General features: G+C 41.2%; 1 protein-coding gene across 4 annotated transcripts in view; it reads left to right on the top strand.

Moving 5' to 3' along the window:
• Window positions 1-17,849, top strand: part of osbpl5 (oxysterol binding protein-like 5) — a 61,899-nt gene that overhangs the window by 36,781 nt on the left and 7,269 nt on the right. For all 4 annotated transcript variants that reach the window (XM_081355581.1, XM_081355582.1, XM_081355583.1 and 1 more), the window contains exons 7-13: window positions 73-157; window positions 244-406; window positions 12,987-13,188; window positions 15,344-15,528; window positions 15,649-15,730; window positions 16,329-16,427; window positions 17,643-17,739. In XM_081355581.1, coding sequence (XP_081211707.1) covers window positions 73-157; window positions 244-406; window positions 12,987-13,188; window positions 15,344-15,528; window positions 15,649-15,730; window positions 16,329-16,427; window positions 17,643-17,739 — 913 coding nt within the window. The remainder of the gene's footprint in view (window positions 1-72; window positions 158-243; window positions 407-12,986; window positions 13,189-15,343; window positions 15,529-15,648; window positions 15,731-16,328; window positions 16,428-17,642; window positions 17,740-17,849) is intronic.

The raw sequence follows: 17,849 nt of genomic DNA on the forward strand, positions 1-17,849 counted from the left end.
GACAAGAACATCTTCAAGAACATGTTTTCTTGACCTTATTGTTGGGATTGATTGGTGTCTGTGTTTTTTTAGGGTCCTAAAGGAGAAACCGTTGGTTCCATCACACAACCCTTGCCTAGTAATTACCTGATCTTCAGGGCAGCATCTGAATCTGATGGTGAGCATAAGCATTTATCTTCTGCAAAACTGCCTTCTCAATATGGAGTCCACCTGAGGGCTACAGCCTTATGTCGTTTGCTCCAGGACGCTGTTGGATGGACGCTCTGGAACTGGCCCTCAGCTGCTCCAGCTTGTCGAAGATGACGGCGAAGAGCTGCAGGGATGGAGATCTGAGCAGCTCCTCGGAGTCCTCACACATATTGCAGCTGCTGCAGTGCTCGGCTCTCACAGACCAGGACCTCCTGCAGTGAGTGTTACCCAGCTGTCTGAACTCTCTACATCACCATACTGTTTTCAGCATGTCACTTAACAAGTGACACAAAAGAATTGAATATTCAAAGATCATTTTTGGCTCCAAAACTATTCATATTAGATACAGTGCAAGTAAATTATACTTTTTTTTGGCACCAAAGCTAATTGCATCAACTATGAAATTAATGTATGAATTATTTGCAATCAATTTCTGCCACCTAAACTATTTGCTTTAATTTCTATAGGACTCAATTGAAACAAGTTATATAATATGTACAGTTTTTTTTTTTTTTTGTCGTCGAGTCATAGCCAGTACTGTCTTAAATATCCTGTGCATAGCACTTCATCTTTTATAACATGAGATTTTGGTCAAAATACAGAAAAAACTTATCGCTCACATAGTTACAATAAACTTTATAACCTGTAAGTTGATGAAAACTTAATGCAATGCACTTACTGCCTCAGATGTGGCCGTTCTAATGACGATGCTAATGACGAAAATTCTCAACTGTTTACATCAGCTATGATGTTACTCTATGACTTCAAGGTATGAATGTTTTGCAAACAGTTTCTGGCACCAAAACTATTTGCATTAACTATGTTTAATGAAAAAAAATGTTTGTTTTTTTTTGCCACAAAACCGTTCATACAGTGCAACTAAATTACATGAAAGTATAAATTGTTCAGATTTTTGGAGAATAGTTATTAGTACCACAAGTATTTGCCTATGACTTCTCAAACAATTTTTGGGAAAATTTTATATATACTGTATCATCTATCTTCTCTTGTATGTTGGGCTCATTTCTAAGTGGTTTGTTCATGGGATCCCCATTTTTATCATTTTGGTGCTCATGTGGGAAAATTAGGTTTGAGTCTGTAACACATCGTATCTAGATCCTTCCCAGTCTTATCTCCCCGTCATTTTTGTCTATCAATAAAATGCCAAGAAGTGTAGAATAGCTATTGAACATTTTAAAACTGTTATTATCAGCCACCTTCAGAGTTTGTTACTGCACTTACAAAACTTTAAATGCATTAAATGAATAGTGGATACCACTAAATGGATACCACCATTAAACACAAGATACAATATTTATTGTCATATGCACAGTAAAACTCCACGGTTTTGACCACACAATGAGATTCTTACTTTGCAAGTCTACCTTACACAAAAAATACCATATAAATGCAGACAGAATATATACAAAAAAGTGCAAATTTCCATTGTGCAACAATCAAGATAACGGTCAGTAAGATAATGGGGAGATAGTGTTTCATGTGTTGTTCAGGAGTCTAATGGCTTGTGGATAATAACTGTTTGAGTCTTTTGTTCTTGATTTCACACTCATGTACCGTCTCCCAGACGGCAGCAGTGTGAAGAGATTGTGTTGTGGATGTGGATGTCCCTGATGATGTTGTGGGCCCTCCTGATGACCTGCTGTAAGTATCCTGAAGTTATGGGAAGGCTACTCCACATATGAACTGTGCTGTTTTTATCACATGCTGGAGTGCTTTCCTATCCTGAAAAGTGCAGCTTCCATACCACACTGTGATTGAACTGGTTATCACACTTTCAACTGAACATCTGTAAAAGTTGCTGAGGATTTCGCTTGCCATGCCAAACTTTCTCAACCTTCTTAAGAAGTACAGTCGCTGCTGGGTGTTGTGAGACCAGGTGAGATCCTCGCTGATGTAGGTTCCGAGGAATTTAAAGGTTTTCACCCTCTCCACCTCTGTCTCACCAATGTAAATTGGGGTATGCTGCTCCTTCCTCCTCCTACAATCAATAATCATCTCCTTGGTCTTCTGTACATTTAAGGAGAGATTATTTTCCTGACACCAGGCCAACAGTCCTGCCACCTCTCTTCTGTATGATGTTTCCTCTCCACCAGTGATCAGTCCAATGACTGTAGTATCATCCGCAAACTTTATAATCCTGGTATTGGTTTGACAGGCTACACAGTCATAGGTGAATATGGTATACAGCAGCGGGCTCAGGACACAGCCTTGGGGGATCCCTGTGCTCACAGTTCGGATGCCTGATGTCCGGTTTCCTTGACTATGGTCTGTCTGTCAGGAAGTTTAGCCCCAGTTACAGAGGGAGGGTGTCAGTCCGAGGGTAAGTAGCTTTTCAGAGAGACATAGTCGTATGACTGTGTTAAATGCTGAGGTGTAATCAATAAATAGCATTTTCACATATGAATTCTTAACCTCCAAATGTGTGAGGGCTGTGTGGATGCCAGTATTAACAGCATCATCAGTGGACCGATTTTGGCAATATGCAAATTAAAGTGGGTCCAAAGTGGCTGGGATCATCCTTTTTATGTAATACATAACTTTACTTTCAAAACACTTCATAACATTTGGTGTAAGTGCAACTGGACAATAATCATTCAGGCAGGTCGCAGTGTTTTTCTTTGGGAGGGGCACAATTGTGGTGGACTAAAAGCAGGTAGGCACCAAGGCCTGGGCGAGGGACAGATTGTAGATGTCTGTAAACACATCAGCCAGTCCCGCAAGCAAACCCTAAGTGCTCACCTGGGGATGTTATCTGGGCCGGCTGCCTTCTGTAGGTTCGTTCTCTTCAGAGCCATTCGCACTTCCGCTGGTGACATGGTGAGTGGCCTCTAAGTCCAGATAGAGGACTTACACGTTTGCTGATGGCTGATGTTTAGGGCCTCAAATCAAGCATAGAACTCGTTCATCTGGGAGTGTAGCATTGTTAATCGTGGCTCCATGGCTCTTCTGCCGGTACTCCGTGATGTGCTGCAAGCCTTGCCACATGCGCCGGGAATCTGCTGTGGTGTAATATGCCTTCAGCTTCAAACTGTAATGTCTCTTGGCCTTTCTGATTGATTTTCATAGATTGTTACTGGCATTTGGGGTAAATGCGGTGGAGCGAGCACGTAACATGGCACCTCGCAGTTGATCCAAGGTTTGTCAATGGGATAGGTCTTACAGATTTTTGTGGGCTTGATGTTCTCAGTGCATGTGCTGATGTAATCAGATACAGCTGCAGCATACAGTACTCCAAGTCCACATTGGCATCCCCTCTTAGAGCAGCAATTTTTTAAACACACCCCAATTTGCACTCTCAAAGCATTCCTGAAGCAATAACTTCGGTTCTTCATTCCACACTTTAACAGTTTTACTTATTGGAGGAATTGTCTGTAGGCTGGATAGAGAAACACTGAAATAGGATCTGTCTGTCCAAAGTGTGACCGGGGCACAGCCTTATAAGCATTTTCCACATTGCTGTACACTTGGTCAAAAATGTTATTCTCCCTTGTCGGAATACACACATTCTGATGGTACATAAGGAGAACATTCCTGAGGTTGCAATTGTTAAAATCACCAGACACAATGAACACAGCATTGGGTATACAGTCTCCTGCCTGCTGATGACGCCGTGCATCCAGCGGAATGTAAACAGCCAGCAGGAACTCAAAAAATGAAAAAATTAAATAGCCACAGAACAGTGCTTTCCAACAACACTCACATCCTCACACCACCTGTTGTTAACATACAGACACCGCAGACACCGCCTCCCTCTGGTCTTCCCAGAGTCTGGCACTTTGTCCGAGAGCCAGGTTTCCGTGACAGTAAGAGCACAACACTCCCTTATCTCACACTGGGTTGTAATTCTGGTTCACAGCTCGTCCATCTTATTTTTGATTGAGCAGACATTAGCTAGCTACAGACTAGGTAGCAGTGGTAGCGTAGCTCTAGCCTTTAGTCTGGCATGTAGCCCGCCTCTCTTACCTCGTCTTCACCTTGGATGCACTGATCATCGGCTACAACACTCACGCGAAGCCGGTGCTGCCGTGTCTTGCCGGCTGGTGTTGGTTGGGTCCAGATGTAATAGAAAGTCAAGTCCAACAGGCGATATTTAAGTTTGTGGTGTACTTTGCCAATATCCAAAAGTTCTTCCTTACTGTATCTTACTGTCGCATGCATAAACTATGCGTTTAAGACACATAACAACACTAATAGACATACAAAATTACATTTGTGTCAGGAGAGCGAATTAAACACGTCAGCCATGCATAGTGCCATGATCCCCCCCCCCCCCAATAAAAAAACAACCTTAAAACAACAACAAAATTCCTACAGAGGAGGGTGGCAATGCATAGATGGGTCTTAGAATGAGGATGCAAAGCTGAAGACAGTACAACCCAGAACAAGAGAGAAGTCAGGGAGGAAATGATGGTTGGAACATCCAGGGAGGAGCCCAAAAGAGCCAAAGGGGTGGAGGGCCAAGTTGCAGACAAGGGCCTAGAAGTCCATGGCGAAAGCAGAGCAACAACTGACCAAGGTGGAGGCCGAGGGATGAGGAAGCCCTCGTCCCTCCCATGTAGCTGTAAGGACAACGATTCCAGCTGGAGCCAAGGGAGCGGGGAGTTAAGGGGGAGCCAACTACTGGAGCCAGCGGAGACAGGACTGAGGAACTGGATAGCATGGGCAGAGGGTTACGAGACGGCCTCCTCTGCTGAAACAGGATAGGCAGAGTTCAAAAAATGGTGTTCTTGGCTGATGCAAGACAGACTGAGAGTTCAAAAATGGCCTCCTTGGCCGAAACAGGACAGGCTAAGAGTTCAGAAACAGCCTTCTTGGCCGAAGAGAGAGGAATTGGGAGTGGAAGGCATTTGGGAGCATCATAATCCACACTGATATGATGCTTGACGACGAAACAGACTTGGTGCTCAGCTCACCCTCAGCAGAAGGTGTATGGGCAGGGCTCCACGTCATGCCCTCATACTCTACAAAGATGCCCACTTAGATAGACTGTGTTGCCAGCTCATACACCTGGTCAGACCTCTTATTGGGCTCTGGCTCCAAGGCAGAGATAGGCTCAGGCTTCGGCTCGGCCATGGGCTTATTGGCGGACTCTGGGTCTGCAGTGGGCTCAGGCTTACAGTCTATGATGATCATGGTGGATGGCTGGATGGGCTCAGGTGATTCAACATCCTCTTCAGCAGGGTTATTTTGGCAGCCATTTTTGATTTAGTCTTAGTCTTCATCTTCAGACGAAAATGCTTATTGGTCACATTTTAGTCATTTTTTGTCTTTCATAGTTTTGGTCTAGTTTTAGTTGACGAAAGTCATTGCATTTTTTGGTCAACTTTTAGTCATTACTTTTAGTCAAACTCCAGTTACCGACATTCATTTTGGTTGCTATTTTATATGTAGTCTTTATTAAAAATGTCATTATAATTTTTCTCTCTAGGCCAATTCAATTAGCCTAAGCTTAAGAGAAATTTGAATCAAGGTAACAGGCTATATTGACATTGCACTCTTTAGCTGTAGCACTTGTGAAATTCTACATATCCCTTTTTCTTAGTTCAGTGGTTCTCCATTTCTTTAGAGTGCCATACCCCCTTTCTTCCACTTAGACTGCAGTCACACCTTTTCCATTAAGGGACAATATTTTCCCCCTAATTTTTTACCTTTATAAATACCTTTATAAAATAAATAATGCTTTAAATAAAACAATGTTCAATAAATATGCAATGATGGTAAAAACCAAGTGATACTTTTACATTTTAAATATTAAATTAAAATCGCCGGTAGGTGGTGGTAAGTCACTGTCTTTATGAGTGAGTCATCAAGTCATTCATTTATTCAGTAACAAAGCAAGTGGCTGTATTTATGAACAGATCATTGAATCTCACGATTCGTTCAAAGCCACAGATTCGTTCACGAATCAGTGCTGTGTGCTTTAGTTCTGCTGTGGCTTTTGTTGCAAAATAGAGCAATGATATAGCCTACTGACAATACTGTTTTAAATGTAGTACATCACTTAATATTATCCTATTTTTTATCTGTTGTATAAAATCAATGTCACATTCGAAATTGTGTGGATAATCAGGAAAAATTGCATTCTTGCTCGTATAATAGGATCAACATTAAAAACACTGCTGGATATCAGCCTGCATTTTGATGAACACAGACCGACTGAATGACACTTTAGTTTAAGTAGAAAATCTCAAATGAAGATTGCTGAACTCCAGCTTACTTGTCTGTGTTTTCAGATCATCTGCGCTTCTTCAGCAGTATAGAGAGAGCGCGCGCACAAGCGCATGGTTGCCAGATACTATTGGAAAGACGGGGTAGAAAATGTGTTCTTTTAACAGAAAAGCTCTGACTGGGGGTTTAAATTATTGAAATCTGGCAACCATAATCATGAAAGCTCGTAAAAACAGTCTGTAATGTGTTGTCTCCTCCTTTATTCAACAAAAACAAGTGTTTTTTAAAAGAAATGTAAACACATTTCAGTCTCGTCTTTTTTCGTCAATGATATTGCATGTGTTGATATAGTCACAGTTATCGTTTAATGACGTGGGTGTCGTCTCTCATCGTCTTGTCTTAGGGAAAAAAAGGTCGTCAATGAACATTTTTCGTCATAGTTTTCATTAACGAAATTAACACTGCTCTTCAGTCTCCCAGATGGTGTAGGGGGATCCGCATTGGGAGAATTCCCAGTCCAAATAATCCTGGAAGGTCCCTCGAGGGCATCTCCGAGCAGGCTTTCGTCTGTTGATTTAGACCTGCCCAGAAAAACATGCAGAGGCTAGCGTCATCATTATGGACCAGATCTAAACAAAGCCTCACTGAACGCCGGTGAGGACAGATCTCCCTGGGAGAGGAGAAGGAACTGCTGCTAGACCCATTTTTTTTTTACCCATTACTTCATCATTTTAAAATCTGTTCTAAATTTACGGGAAAAAAAAGCTGTAACAACTGAAAACACTCATACGCAAAAATCATACACTCTTGGTGGCCTTATGAAGATGTGTTAGATGACGTTTTAAACACACACACACATACAGTAAAAGAGTAAGAAAAGGTGCGTGAAATTTTGTTTTGGAGGTCCCCTACAACAGGTTTACATGCATCTAAGGTCAAAAAACTTTTCATTATCTCATAATATACATTGCACATCACCACATTTTTTAGTGATTCTCAAACAACTCAATTGAAGAATTAGTCTCTCTTTATCCCTCCTTTCCGTGAGCCTACTCTGCTCTGACTGGCCAGATGGCCCAGTCTGTTGTGATTGGTCTACCGCATACAGCTCATGTTTCGGAAGCTAAATGCCCTTTACCATAACTGAACTTCAGCTCAGGAGGCTTCCTAAAGTTCAGCGATTGTACATCAATATCTAATATTGAATATCAATATCCAATGGGAACTTTATCAATAATGGTGCATACGTTAGCCCAGCACTAACTTGAATGACTGATTTAACATAAACATTTGTAAAACAAATCCATCCTTTATCTTTACACAAAGTAGTATGAGTGACAGACAATCTGCATTAATAGCACAGTATTACCGTGAGTTAGGCTGTTAGCTGGAAAACACAATATAAAACACAAAACTACAAATTTTGAACACCCGGTAGAAAATATATACATCAATAATTATGCTTACAGGTTGGGATTCTGAGGAGCAAGCTGGTCCAAATAAAGTGGGTACTGAACCATCTTTCAATAGCAAGCGTTTTGTGTGAATTCGTTTTGTATTCTTGCTTTTGAGTACTGCTGGAGGTTGTGACTAGAGCAGCGGCCAAACTAAATATCGAATGGCCAACAGAAAAGCAGGAACTGCCAACAGAAAAGCAGGAACTGCAAAAGTAAAAACTCGATGAGCACCTTCACTGTCTTCACGTCAGAGTCTAACTTTCTTTTCCAATCTCCACACCGAGGTGTCGAGATTGTGAAAGATGCCGTTCTCATCCAGATTATGGAGCCCTACTGTTCACACTTTTTCCTCTATCTTGGGCTCGAAAGAGAAAGGCTATGGGATGATGCCACGGGTTGAAGAGATATTAAGATTAAGAATCATCCCTTAAGACACCGACGCTGCTCACCAAACCCTGCCGTACAACATCTGTATTGGTGGGCAAGGCATATTTGGCGGCGGGTAGGGCTGAACGATTTTGGAAAATAAACGAATTGCTTTTCTTTTTTACCAGTATTTTGCGATTATTGACTATTGTCAACCCCGAGCAAGGTCGGGTGATGGAACAGGAGGTCTTTTAGCAAAGGAGGCCATAGAGTGTGTTCCTCCTCGCAAAAAGGAAGCTGTGTTCTACAGCCGGCACTTCATAGTTCCCAAAAAGAATGGGGGGTTGCGACCCATTATAGATCTCAGGGTATTGAATCGTTCTCTGAGGAGATTCAGGTTCAAGATGTTAACTATCCCTATCATTGTGAATAAAATCAGATCCGTGGACTGGTTTGTCTATCTCAAGGACATGTACTTCCATATATCCATCCTTCCTCAACACAGGAAGTTCCTGAGGTTCGCTTTTGGGGGAAAAAACATACCAATATCGGGTTCTTTCCTTTCGGCCAAGCGTTATCCCCTCGCACCTTCACAAAGTGCATGGATGCTGCTCTAGCTCCATTGAGGCGTCAGGGCATTCGAATAATCAGTTATATCAACGACTGGCTCATCCTAGCTCAGTTGGAGGAGATGGCGGTTCGGCATCTAGATGCCGTTCTTCGTTAACTAAAGTGCTTGGGGTTGAGACTCAATGTCAAGAAGAGTTCACTCAGCAGAGAACTACATTCCTGGGGGTAGTATGGGACTCAGTTACGTTGTGGCCACAGTTGTCTCCTGGTCGAATTAAGATGATCTTGATTACAGTCAACAACATCAAGCTAGGTCAAGCCATCACTGTCAAACACTTTCAGAGAGTACTGGGGCTTCTGGTGGCAGCGTCTAACATAATACCTTTTGGCCTGCTGTACATGAGACCCCTACAGTGAGAGTGCCATGTCAGCGGAAAACCATGACTACGGACGCATCCTTCAGGGGCTGGGGAGCGGTCATGGAGGGCCGCTTTACCAGAGGTCTATGGAGGGACCATCATCTTTCATGGCACATCAATTGCCTGAAGTTGTTGGCTGTGTTTCTGGCTCTGAGACATTTCCTGCCGGACCTCAGAGGCCATCATGTTCTAGTTTGAAAGAAAATACATTGGTGGTCTCTTATATAAATCAGCAGAGGGGCCTGAGGTCCCGCTCTCTGTACAGACTGGCGCATCTGGTTCTCCTATGGTCCCAGGGTAAACTACTCTCACTCAGTGCAATGTTCATTCCCGGGGACGGAAATGTGGGGGTAGACATCCTGTCGAGGCAGGGTTTGCTTCTGGCAAGCCCTCCGTGGCAGATTCCAATCAGGAGGGTCCTTCTATCTGAAGCTGAGGGCTCAATACACCACCCCTCGGCCGGATCTGTGGAAGCTATGGGTCTGGCCCCTGAGGGGGACCAATTCGTAAGTGCTGGTCTCTCAACCGAGACCATCTTAAACTCTAGAGCTCCCTCCACAAGGAAACTATATGCCTTAAAGTGGAAAATCTTTGTTTTATGGTGCAGAGAATGTCAGCTTGACCCAGTTAACTGCCCAGTAGCTTCAGTGCTGAAGTTCCTCCAAAGTAATTACTCTGATGGGCTTTACCCGTCCACACTGAAGGTCTGTGTGGTGGCCATAGCTGCCTTCACACGCCTTTAAGTGATGGTCCTATGGGGAGGCACCAACTAATTGTTTGTTTCCTTCGTGGTGCTCGGAGGATGAGGCATGTCGTCTACGCCAGGGTTCCTGTTTTGGACCTGGCAGTGGTTCTTGAAGGGTTATCTCTGGCACCCTTCGAATCCACTGATTAGGTGTCGGAAAAGTTTCTCTCTTTCAAAGTGGGCTTCCTGCTACCTATTATGTTCCTCAAGAGGGTTGGGGACCTGCAGGCGCTATCTGTTGCTCCCTCTAGCTTCGAGTTCGCTCCTGGAAGAGTAAAGGCCATTATCCACCCTAGGCAAGGTTACGTGCCGAAGGTGCCATCTAATGTGGCACGGTCTGTCATCTTGCAGGCTTTTCATTCTCCACCACATGTGTCGGCTGATCAGGAAAAGCTGTATCTAATATGCCCTGTCTGGACCTTGGAGGCCTATGTATGTAGGTCCTTGTGCTGGAGGAAGTTGGACCAGCTACTTGTTTGTTTTGGGTCACTTAAGAAGGGTTCCCCTGCTTCTAAGCATACCATTAGATGGTGGATTGTGGAGACTATTTATTCAGCGTATGAGGCATGCAATCTTCCTTCGCCTCTCCTTATAAGAGCCCACTCGACTAGAGAACTGGCATCCTCCAAAGCCCTGCTATCGGGGGTTTCCCTTCAAGAGGTCTGTAATGCTGCTGGCTGGGCTTTCCTACACACTTTCATAAGTATTAGAGCCTGGATCTGCCCTCCACGGCGGTTTCTTATCCTTACGTCCTGAGTTGTGCCACACAAGCTTCACACCAGGACAGGCACTCCCCAAAGTGTCGTCTTCGACGCAGCGCGGAACATCTTGGGTTATGACGGTAACGGTACAACGGTGACGAGACACTGCGTCCCTGTGCCACACCTCCTGAGTGCCTGAGAACGACTTGTTTCGACCTATTAGAAGCTAACACAGTAGCTGCGTTTACATGAACACTTATAATTGGATTGACAGCTCAATCGGACTAAAAAACCTTCATGTAAACACCTTAAGCGATCCAATTGAACTCGTTCCGAATGAAATTTTGATCGGATTGAAAGGGGGTGGTTTATTCCTTTTGTAATCCGATCGGGAGAACATGTAAACACTTGATCGGATTGAAAACCAAAACTGAAAGGACTGCGCATGTGCAATGACATTAAATAGCTTAATGACGTATGATGCGCGGAACGAGCTGTTCTTCCTGTTGAATAAAGTGTCATATAAATAAGTGTCCCGTCATCCTAAAATTCTCATTTCACTCAGCGTCTGTGAATTGAAGCAGGACAATGTCCCACCAGTCCTTGTTTTGGATTCTCATCCACATACGATGGGGGGGAGGGGCATTTTTACTGCGTGATCAATATAAGCAGCACGGCAAAACGGTTAACATGCTGATTGTCTCCAAATCATGACTAGAGACGGATTAATATTACGTCTGCTGTTTAAAACAAATAAAGAACCAATAGAGGAGAATAGTTATGCGTGAACAGCAGGAAACTCTGTATATTTGTGCAGTGTGCGCATGTCAAAAAATCTATTCCGATTTCAAACTTGTGGCACATCAACCCGATTACTTTATTTATCGTTCATGTAAACACCGTGTTCGGATTCATCGATCGTATTGATTTCCTTCCGATTGGACCAAAAGGTGTCCATGTAAACGTAGCTAGTGTCGTCCCTTCTTAGGGAACAAGGGTTACAGTCGTAACCCAAGATGTTTTTAGTGTGTTGGTTTTCTGATCTGGTTTTGATTTGGTTTTTAGCGTGTTGCTATGCAGTTGGTAAATCTGTCTGGTTTTGTGAACATCTTTAATGATGATGTGATCAAATTAAAAAATTGTATGTGTTATAAATTTGTTTTCCACGAAACACAATTTTATTATTCGTTATATTATTTTTACACCTTTATTCATTGAATTTAAATACAAATATTTTAAATCCTATAATGCTATCATTCAAAATAAGTAGCTGAAACACATGCTTATAACCATGACATGAGATATCACCAAACATTAATAATTCATTTACATTCTCCACAAAATAATCAAATAAGATTCAAAGTGTGTTTAAATTATATAGTGTTTGCATACCTGAGAGGAAGAGAAATAGTAGACGTTGTTTGCCAGTGACATGCTTGAGCTGGCAATCATTTATTCCAAACCCTGCCTCTTTCTGGCCACTTTGAAGCTCTCGTCCAATCAACTGTGCCCTAAAGGTTTACGTGAAAGGCAGAGGAGCAGGAAGAGATGAGGAGAATGTAAACTCAACACCACCATCAGCACAAACAAACACACTCGTACAAGCGTGTGCACGCATCAGAGAAGCTGCTAGGCTGGAAAAACAGCTTTGGAAAACACATTACTGCGGAGCTTTCCTATGCAAACACCAGTCGAATCCGGAACTATAGTGGGAAATCTCTGTGTTTTGACTGTAAACTGAGGCAATTTCTGTGTTTGGTCATTTTGATTTACCAATCTTTGGAGTTTCAGGAATAAAATATCCTTAGCAAGGTAAGAACACATTTCTTGTTTGGCTTGCTAGCCTGCTGACAGCCAGCGACGCAGGACATATGCTGGTTTTCCTCTTATCTCTGTGTGTGGTGGACACAAAGAGATTGTTTTATGTCATGCGTTTTGCTAATGGTCAGATTACTAATGTAAGACCTTTTTACTAGTCAGTTGCCTCATATTTCTCTTTAGAGATGTTTTGCCTGAAGCATTAAATGGGACAAAACAGGAATTTTGAATGTATGCTCATATAATGAACCTCTTGTGACCATGGTGACGGTCCTGTCCTTCAAATTACTCATGAAGATGATCGTCATGTGATTTGTTGCTTTGGCAACTGATCTCGACAGGCTTTGAACGTGAACATAACAAATCAATTTCAAAGGCAGAAGCAGAATAAACTATTATTATTAAAAGAACAAATGAAAGAGTGTATGAAATAATAAATAATTAAGCATGTTTAAAAATAAATATAAAATGAAAATGTACAAATTGCACCCGGAACAAATCTCACATGGCCATTTGTTTGTGTTTTTTAAAGGTTGAATGACCCCATGTTGGAAAACCACATGGAGAACGACGCCAACTCGGACAAATCGGAGAGGGAGACGCATGAAGACTCAGACAATGCAGCCAATGAGAATGGAGGCAGATTGACTGAAGAAAGTGATATGGACCAATCAGATGATGTGTGCCTCCAGGCAACAGCATTCGTTGAAGAAGCCCATGAAGAGATGGGAGAGGTGATAACTTAATATGGCTTTATCACAGTCTCTGTTTGGCCTGAATGAACTGCTTTGTCTAACCAGCACAAATTTAATTGTGTTTCGGTTATGCAGTGATTGTGTTTTTTGAAAATTGTGTTTTCCTGTCAGTGAAGACTAGCTAAAACAAATAGAAACTGTATTTTAACCAATTAAAATTTGCCCTTAAAAGTACAATTTTCAGCTTAAAAATACCTTTAAATATGGCATTATTTGAGGGAACAACCATTTGTAGTGGTGTCTGAAACTATAGTGGACGTTATTGCGTGCACTCATTCAATCCCACAATGCACCGCAATAATGAGCGTACAACCGTTGTACGCTCAACAGCTAGAGAATACCCATAATGCACCGTGAGAGTCGTGCGCCAAATAAATTCCCACGTCTAACCAGAAGATGGCACCTGCAACTGAATCCAATGTGGCTACAGCGTAATGTCATACAGGTATGAATACCTTTTTAATTGGTTAATTGGTCACCTAGTATTGAAGGGATGGTTCAAGGTTAATTTCAACCTAGGGTCCTTTGCACCATTACATCCCTATGCATCGCTTTCTGCCAGGACTTTTACGGGCTTTTCCCAAATCACGGAAAGGACCTCGACGTCCAGGTTAGTGGTAGCATAAACCATCAGGCAAGTGCTATTTAAATAAACTCCTGATGTACTTACAAACTTTCCAATGCCTCGTTTTATGAGTACAGAACCTATTTGTACTTCTGTAGAAGTGTGGTACCATTCCGGGCATTATTTGTGGGGTAATTTACGAGATACAACCTTGGATTCATTAGCACCTGCACTAAGCCATTCAGCTGATATCTCGAAATAAGCTCTTTTAATAACTTTAAAGGTCCCGTTCTTCGTGATCCCATGTTTCAAACTTTAGTTAGTGTGTAATGTTGTTGTTAGAGTATAAATAATATCTGTAAAATTATAAAGCTCAATGCCAAGCGAGATATTTTATTTAACAGAAGTTGACTACATCCCTCTACTTCCTTCTTTAATGACGTCAGTAGAACCGTTTTTTGACTAACCTCTGCCCACAGGACTGCTCCCTCAACTCTACCGAAATTCGTTTATGTACTTGCGCACTTCTAATAACTTAATGTGTTTACTCAGCTCTTACGGTGATTTTCTGAAGTAAAACTGACGCTTCATCTTTTGTGTGATTTACAATAAACTTTATTAAACTCATCAGTATGTTTGATCATCATTCAGACAGCAGACTTGTAAGTTAGGCTATTAATAAATAATGGATACATACAAGCAGATGACAAATACGTTATAATAACGGTAATTAAACTACTAAACTATACCTGTTCCATCTCTATACAGCAATCTGGCTCTGTAGGCATTATTGTCCGACTCGAAATGAACACCGTTACTGAGAGTTTCTGATATTATCATCATTCCGTGAGATGAGATTGTCCTAAGAGACTGAGTGCGAGCTCATGAAGCTCCGCCCCCTGTGTCGTCCAGCAGCAGCTCATTTGCATTTAAAGGGCACACACTAAAACAGCGCGTTTTTCAGAGCCCCAAAAAATGACAATTTAAACATGCTGTAAAAAATGATCTGTTGGGTATTTTGAGCTGAAACTTCACATACACACTCTGGGGACATCAGAGACTTATTTTACATCTTGTGAAAAGGGGCATAATACGGGACCTTTAATAATGTTCGACCAAGGGAAAAAAAAGCTTCTGGGGGGTTGTTTGGCTCAAGGTCATGGTGCAAATGACCCTAGGTTGAAATTAGTTCAAACCATCCCTTTAACCTCTTGTTTATTTAACTGTTGTAACAAAATCAATATTGTGTTTGCAGTTGTGCTTATAATCGGGAAAACAGCACTCTTCCTTGTGTGGTAGCCTATTGCTTATAAATATTAAAATCAAGAACTTATACAGGGACATTACTTTTTTATCAAATTTGGTGGCATTTTTGCCCTAAGCCCCCGTTAATTTCCGGTGTTTCTGGTGTGTGAAACGGCTGAAATATAGCAAAGACCACTACTGATGACAATGGGTATCTTTTTTTAACAGTTGCATTAACATTTTACATTTTTGCATTTAGCTTTTATCTAAAACGACTTAAATGGCATTCAAGGTAAATGTATATATTTTCTGTTGTCATCACAGGCTGGTGAGGCGTCCCAGGTCGAGACAGTCTCAGATGAGAATAAGGGTTTAATTTGGACTCTCCTGAAGCAGCTGAGGCCAGGGATGGACCTGTCTAAAGTGGTTTTGCCAACGTTTATCCTGGAGCCGCGTTCATTTCTGGACAAGCTGTCAGATTACTATTACCATGCTGACCTGCTGTCCCAGTAAGCACCTCATTAGCATCATCACTACTGCAGTCAGCCGCATTTGACTAAAATTAGCATTTTTAAGTTTCACAGGGCTTGTTGGAAAAGAGATAATCATCATATATATTTTTGTTTTAGGGCTGTGACGGAAGAGAGCCCATACTGCAGGATGAAGCAGGTCTTGCGCTGGTATCTGTCAGGCTTCTACAAGAAACCAAAGGCAAGTTGGGTGAAGTGCTAATTTTTGGACTGAGATTTGAGAATCATAAACCAGTTCACAGTAACCAGGCTTCCATACATGGAGTTTTATGCATATTTTGGCATATCTCGTCAAAATAACTGGATGAAAACACCATAATATCGTTCAAAAGTTTGGGGTCGGTAATATTTTAAATATGTTTTTGAAATAAGTGCCTTATGCTAGCTAAGGCTGCATTAATTTGATGAAAAATATAGTAACTAAAAACTGTTACATTTTGTGAAATATTATTACAATTTAAAATAACTGTTCTATTTTAATATATTTTAATATGTAATTTATTCCTGTGATGGTAAAGCTGAATTTTCAGCATCATTACTCCAGTCTCCAGTGTCACATGATTTGCTGCTCAAGAAACATTTGAATTATTATCAATGCTGAAATGTTGCTTAATATTTTTGTGGAAACCTTTATACTTTTTTTATGAATAGAAAACCTTTGTTACATTATAATTGCCCCTACTGTCTATTTTGGTCAATTTAATGCACCCTTGCTAAATAAAAAAAAATTAAAAAATAAAAATGTAAGTCTTACGGGTGTTCATTTGTATGTCTTTCAGGGTCTGAAGAAACCATACAACCCTATTCTAGGAGAAATGTTTCGATGCTGTTGGCTGCATCCACAAACAGACAGCTGTACATTTTACATAGCAGAGCAGGTGAGACTCTAGAATTATGTGGTTTTAAAAGTGTTTGGACTGTCACACTTAAAAAATATTTGACATTGCATTAAAGGGTTAGTTCACCCAAAATTGTCATCAATTATGTTGTCTCACCCTTATGTTGTTCCAAACACGTAAGACTTTAGTTCATCTTCAGAACACAAATTAAGAGATTTTTAATGAAATCTGAGAGCTTTCTGTTCCTCCATTGACAGTCTATGCAACTACCACTTTGATGCTTCAAAAAGTTCATAAAGAGATCGTAAAACTAATCCATATGAATTGAGCAGTTTAGTCAAAATTTTCTGAAGAGACTCGATCGCTTTATATGATAAAAAAAAATTTAAGCTTACTAATAATAATAACATTGATCAGCGAACATAAACAGAAGCTCAAATGTACTTGTTTAACGTGTGAGAACAAACCCCATTGGTTCTTGCTGAAGCTCAAACGTGCTGAGTAACATGAGAATGAACCTCATTGGTTCTTGCTGAAGCTCAAACGTGCTGCGTAACACGAGAATGAACCTCATTGGTTCTTGCTGAAGCTCAAACGTGCTGCGTAACACGAGAATGAACCTCATTGGTTCTTGCTGAAGCTCAAACGTGCTGCGTAACACGAGAATGAACCTCATTGGTTCTTGCTAAAGCTCAAACGTGCTGCGTAACACGAGAATGAACCTCATTGGTTCTCGCACGTCAAGCAAGCATTATTGAGCTTCCACCTACCTGTTCATCATATAAAGCGATCGAGTCTCTTCAGAAAATTTGGACTAAACTGCTCAATTCATATGGATTTGTTTTATGATCTTTATATGAACTTTTTGAAGCGTCAAAATGGTAGTTGCCTGAACTGTCAATGGAGGGACAGAAATCACTCAGATTTCATTAAAGAATATTCACTTGTGTTCCAAAGATGAACGGAAGTCTTACGGGTTTGGAATGACGTGAGGGCGAGTTATAATTAATGACAGAATTTTCATATTTGGGTGAACTATCTCTAAATACAAAGAATCAATCCAAGTGGCATTTTAAAACAATATACTGATATTAAAACAAGTATTTGGACACTTTCTAGTGAATCTTAATGTAATGAACGGTGTTGCTAGGACATTTGTCTTGCTGTGCATATATTGTAAACATGACTACAATCTCTGTTTGCAATGGAAACCGATAAGCTCATCTGATAAGCAGTTCACTTTTGTACTTTCAGGTTTCTCATCACCCTCCTGTTTCAGCCTTCTACATCAGCAATAAGAAAGATGGATTCTGCATTAGTGGAAGCATTCTGGCCAAATCCAAATTTTATGGTATGTAAATTTCATGCTGAAGTTCAATTACAGACATAGAGATTTCAACACACAACCTTTGTGCTTCTCTCGTTTGATACTGGTTATAACCTCAGTGTCATTTCTTAAAG

The sequence above is a fragment of the Scardinius erythrophthalmus genome (genome assembly GCF_964197995.2).
Source record: "Scardinius erythrophthalmus genome assembly, chromosome: 24".
NCBI classification, from domain to species: Eukaryota; Metazoa; Chordata; class Actinopteri; order Cypriniformes; family Leuciscidae; genus Scardinius; species Scardinius erythrophthalmus.